Source organism: Mandrillus leucophaeus, unplaced genomic scaffold (assembly GCF_000951045.1).
Source record: "Mandrillus leucophaeus isolate KB7577 unplaced genomic scaffold, Mleu.le_1.0 Scaffold317, whole genome shotgun sequence".
NCBI classification, from domain to species: Eukaryota; Metazoa; Chordata; class Mammalia; order Primates; family Cercopithecidae; genus Mandrillus; species Mandrillus leucophaeus.
In genome coordinates this window covers 2,927,015-2,932,724 of record NW_012103332.1, presented here as the reverse complement: position 1 = coordinate 2,932,724, position 5,710 = coordinate 2,927,015, and the positions used below count along the sequence as shown (strand labels likewise).

General features: G+C 46.0%; 1 protein-coding gene across 4 annotated transcripts in view; it reads left to right on the top strand.

Moving 5' to 3' along the window:
- The window catches only part of HS3ST1 (heparan sulfate (glucosamine) 3-O-sulfotransferase 1), a 32,787-nt gene extending 29,427 nt beyond the window's left edge, over positions 1-3,360 (top strand). For 3 of the 4 annotated variants that reach the window (XM_011987823.1, XM_011987825.1, XM_011987824.1), the window contains exon 2: positions 773-3,360. In XM_011987823.1, coding sequence (XP_011843213.1) covers positions 881-1,804 — 924 coding nt within the window. In that variant the 5' untranslated portion in view covers positions 773-880 and the 3' untranslated portion in view covers positions 1,805-3,360. The remainder of the gene's footprint in view (positions 1-772) is intronic. The other variant, XM_011987822.1, reaches the window with a different exon arrangement.
- Positions 3,361-5,710: the final 2,350 nt, after the last annotated feature.

Genomic DNA, 5,710 nt, shown 5'->3' with positions numbered 1-5,710 from the left:
AGGGTTGAAGTTAAAAAGAGAAAAGGGCAGAATTGAGGATAGCACCGAAGAGAGCCACTGTACCTGCCCCCAGAGGAGAGGCTGGAGTTCATTTTATTCAAGGGTTGGACACAGGGTGAAGAATTGGGACTAATCATGAAGTCTTTCATACAAATTTACATGCTTTGTTAGATTACAGCCCCTGGCTGGAAGAGCAGGGGGCAGGAACAAAGCCTGCTTCTATATCACCTACCCCTCTGCCAGGGACTGGTGAGTAGTAGCTATTTTATTGATTTTTGCTGAGTTCCGAAGGGTCTTCCCAACCCTTTCCTTTATAGTAAGGGTTAGCACGCTCTGACTGGGGGGCCAAACCTGGCCCGGTTGTATGCAGCCAAACAGCTAAACATATAAATGATTGCAAAAAATAATAATAGTAAAAAGGAAAATAATATTTAATGACACGTGAAAATTACATGAAATTCACTCAGTGCCCATAAATAGAGTGTTCTTGGAACACAACCACACCCATTCCCTTGTGTGTTGTCTATGGCTGTATTCCATCTGTAATAGCACGGTTGAAGTTGGAGTTGGCCTAAAGTATGTCCCTTAAAGCCTAAAGTACTTACTCTCTGGCCTTCTGCAGAAAATGTTTGCCATCTGCTCCTGTATAGGATAAGGAACTGAGAGTCCCGGGGGGTTGAGTATAGTCCTCACTGCAGAGTGGCTACAGAGTTGTTAGTTGAATTATTCCTGTCTTTGTTACATGTTAATATCTTCCCTTTTTGTTCCCTAGTAATTGAAGGCCTGAAACTCCCATGTGCCACTGACTAGGAGGCTTCCGTGCTGCTGCGCTTCATGACCCAGCGGCGCGCGGCCCAGTGAAGCCACCGTGGTGTCCAGCATGGCCGCGCTGCTCCTGGGCGCGGTGCTGCTGGTGGCCCAGCCCCAGCTAGTGCCTTCCCGCCCCGCCGAGCTGGGCCAGCAGGAGCTTCTGCGGAAAGCGGGGACCCTCCAGGATGACGTCCGCTATGGCGCGGCCCGGAACGGCTCTGCCCAGCAGCTGCCTCAGACCATCATCATCGGCGTGCGCAAGGGCGGCACGCGCGCGCTGCTGGAGATGCTCAGCCTGCACCCCGATGTGGCGGCCGCGGAGAACGAGGTCCACTTCTTCGACTGGGAGGAGCACTACGGCCATGGCCTGGGCTGGTACCTCAGCCAGATGCCCTTCTCCTGGCCACACCAGCTCACGGTGGAAAAGACCCCCGCGTACTTCACGTCGCCCAAAGTGCCTGAGCGAGTCCACAGCATGAACCCATCCATCCGGCTGCTGCTCATCCTGCGAGACCCGTCGGAGCGCGTGCTATCTGACTACACCCAAGTGTTCTACAACCACATGCAGAAGCGCAAGCCCTACCCGTCCATCGAGGAGTTCCTGGTGCGCGACGGCCGGCTCAACGTGGACTACAAGGCCCTCAACCGCAGCCTCTACCACGTGCACATGCAGAACTGGCTGCGCTTCTTCCCGCTGCGCCACATCCACATTGTGGACGGCGACCGCCTCATCAGGGATCCTTTCCCCGAGATCCAAAAGGTCGAGAGGTTCCTGAAGCTGTCGCCGCAGATCAATGCCTCGAACTTCTACTTTAACAAAACCAAGGGCTTTTACTGCCTGCGGGACAGCGGCCGGGACCGCTGCTTACATGAGTCCAAAGGCCGGGCGCACCCCCAAGTAGATCCCAAACTACTCAATAAACTGCACGAATATTTTCATGAGCCAAATAAGAAATTCTTCGAGCTTGTTGGCAGAACATTTGACTGGCACTGATTTGCAATAAGCTAAGCTCAGAAACTTTCCTACTGTAAGTTCTGGTGTACATCTGGGGGAGGGGAAAGAATTTTAAAAAAGCATTTAAGGTATAATTTATTTGTAAAATCCATAAAGTACTTCTGTACAGTATTAGATTCACAATTGCCATATATACTAGTTATATTTTTCTACTTGTTAAATGGAGGGCATTTTGTATTGTTTTTCATGGTTGTTAACATTGTGTAATATGTCTCTATATGAAGGAACTAAACTATTTCACTGAAAAAAAAAAAGATTTTTCTGGAGACGCTATCTTTTTTTGAATATAATTAACTTGCCCCCAACTCAAAATAGCTGTCTGTGTTGCACTCATTGCAAAATCTAAATTCTTTTGTTACTTAAAAAAAACCACGTTTTTTATGGCTGTTATAGTCCTCTCTCTCCCCTCTCCTTTCTGCATTGCTCTTTTTAATTTTCAATGTCTCATTGTGATCATCAGATTTATTTTTACTTGGATTGTAAGATTTATCTCCTTGATGATTCCTTGCCATTTTTGGAGGTCACGGTTTTACCCATTCCCACGTGTAAACTTCAAGTAAACGAAGCAATATTCAGGATGGAGAAGCAGTTAGTGACTGGCTAGAAGTCCCTTGGGATCCATCTTGACCTCAAAGAATATTTGCATACGCTTCTGATCTCAGCAGTGGTTGAAACCTACAATAAAGAGGATTAAACCCTTGGCCTTCAGAATGATCTTGGGCCTGGGTACTTTGCCCCAAGTGGCAGTTGGCCTCCAGAAAGCCAATTAGAATAGAAAAGAGAAACTGCAAAATCTATGTGTGTCTTCATCCTGTAGGTTCTGTGAAAGGCTGACTAAAAGGGTAGTAGTCTTTTGCTTAGTTTAAAAGTGCTTACTTCCTGAAAGATACATTGGCATTATAGACATATATTCCATATGCACTGAGACATAAATATGTGTATGTTTCAAAATCAACTCTAAATTTGGAGTCCTGAATGTGAAAGAAAATGTAAACTCCCAAGGGTTGAAGTTAAAAAGAGAAAAGGGCAGAATTGAGGATAGCACCGAAGAGAGCCACTGTACCTGCCCCCAGAGGAGAGGCTGGAGTTCATTTTCACTTCTGCCCCCGAGCAGCCAGGTTGTTGGAGATGGTCACATAAACCCGTCTTATCCTCAGTTTTTTCATGCATTCTTCATGCAGTCAGCCTTTTACAAAATTAAACACATCGGATTTTAATAAAAATAAAACATTTATTACAGTAAAAGAGAAAATACAAACAAGCAAAATAAACTGGTTTCCTGACATAGTTTATACCGAAGGAAAATGACAGAAATGGATATTATTAATCACCTCCTACACTTAAGAACTCATTGAAATTTCTCCAAGCCACCCCAGGATGCAGATATTATTATGGAAATTTCAAATAGGAGGAAATAGGTCCAGAGAACATGAGAACCTTGCCCAAGATCACATTGACTATAAACTCAGGCTTAGAGGCTACTCAGAGTCAAAGCACAGGTTATTTATGTATTTACTTTTTACCCAACTCTTTCTGAGCTCAGAAGGAAAAGCCCAGACTCAGAGCCAGTTCTTCCTGACCTGACTTGACATTTCTTCCCAGGTGCCAAGTATCTTCCATCCTAAGAGGTGTGTCCCAGCTACAGGAAGGGCAAGAAGCAGCCTGCATTTTTCTCAGCTGTGTTATCAGGGAAGTGAGTCACCTTGGTATGTTTCAGCAGCTCCAGCCTGACCTGACCTTAGCATGGCCTATGCCTCACCCCATATCACGCGCAGAGAGCAGAGAGGATGCCTTCCTCTTTATAATCCATTAAAGTTGTCATTAAACCATCATCTCCCCCGGAGGAAGTAGCGGAAATATTTACAGCAGGCCCCTGGTGGACAGGGTACTTCTCAATAGGCAGACAGCCTCCCTCTGCAGCACATCGTTGGACCTTGCTTGTACCATACTCGTTGAAGAGCTGAAGAAATAAGAGGGCTCAGAAAGGTTAAGTAGTTTCCAAGCCTGTTCAGGAATATGGTGACTGAAAGGAAACTGCAATGAGAGTCTCTGACTCTGAAGAAGATGCTCTTTGCAAATGGCCTGTATATCCCTGTGCCCTGACAGGGATGGTCTGGTTGAAGCATGAACTGTTGTTGCAAGAGGCAGCGGGGAGGAGTGGAGGAAGACAGGACCGGCCCATGGAACATAATCTAGCTGCTGGGACTGGCATAGTTGATGGAGGGCATGGTCCAGTGTAAAATGATTAGTGAATGTAAATCCAATGTTTTCATTTGGGGGTACAGAGCTGTGGCTAAAGGAATGTTCAAATGAGTCTACCATGAGCAAGGGGTCAGAGGTCCTAGTGGCACTGTATGTTCATTCATTTTTGGTACAACCCCAGCCAGTCATTGAGAAAGTACACGGGGTAAGAAACCTTCACTCCAGATTTACCCAAGGTATTTATTAATAGATATCACCAAGCACTGTCAAATTCAAAGGAGGCCCTGTAGTAGACCCTGGCCTGTCCTGATAGGGCCAAAATGCAGTGACTCGGGAGCCTAATAGACACCCAGTCCCTCCCAAACATGCCTCCTACCAACTCCATTAACAGAGACAGATGTCAGTGGAAGGGGTGGGGCTCCTGTCCAGACCACTCCAGCCCAGGGACAGCCTGGGGGATCTAGGTGGGTCCTTCCAGAGAGGCAGCTGAGAGCAACTGAACCAAGCCTCAGCTATTCGATTTGGAATATTTACACACTTGACACTCCAGAGTCAGAACAGCCCCTTCCATTTCCCTTCCTCCTGGAATCAGATAGGGTTGAAATCCTTTTAACACTATTTGGTTATCAGCTCACAGCCTGAAGGTTTGCGAGTTTAAGAAAAGTGCCATGCCTCTGAGCACAGGGTGCTTTACTCCTTCTGTGCTGGGAGGCTTACCCAACTGAAAGGAGATGCAGGGTAGGGGAGGCCAATGCCTAGTGTGCCTGCTGCTTACAGGGGTGGAGTCACAGGTCACCATTATTCATTAAAATTTTACTTTTTTGAGCCCCTATCATATGCTCAACATGGTATTAAGTCCTTAAGAATATAAAAAGAAAATACAACAGGAACTAGTAGACAGTAACTGTTTGTTCTGGACTTTAATAAAAATCCAGAGGGTCTTGGAGTACAAGGGAAAAGACATTTAGCTGTGTATAGACTGAGTGGGGCGATGTGTTCCATGGTTTGGCATTCAGTTCAGCAACATTGCTGAGAGAAATCAACTAGCCCCCTTATAGAGAAGAGGAAACTGAGGTTTAAAAAGTGGTCCTGGCCGGGCACGGTGGCTCACGTCTGTAATCCCAGCACTTTGGGAGGCCGAGGTGCGTGAATCATGGGGTCAAGAGTTCAAGACCAGCCTGACCAACGTGGTGAAACCCCATCTCTATTAAAAATACAAAAGTTAGCCAAGCATGGTGGTGTGTGCCCGTAATCCCAGCTACTCAGGAGGCTGAGGCAGGAGAATCACTTGAACCTGGAAGGAGAAGGTTGCAGCGAGCCGAGATGATGCCACTGCACTCCAGCCTGGGTGACACAGCAAGACTCCATCTCAAAAAAATAAAATAAAATAAAATAAAATAAAACAAAATAATAATAAAAAAATAAAAAGTGATCTTGACCTCATGTCACTTTTTTCAGAAGAAAAGATTCTTGCTCACTCCAGGGAAATAGTCCAGAAATGGGAAATGTTGACATCACGTATCACAAAAGAAGTTGAAAAATATCAGAGACCCTCTCCAGAAAGTCATTTGTCAGAAATATTAAGAAATAGAGAATCTTCCCAGAGGTCGCATGGCAGGGCAGGTCACTTAACTTGTGGGCCACAGAAACCCTGACCTTCCTATGGGAAGGTTTCATGGAGGA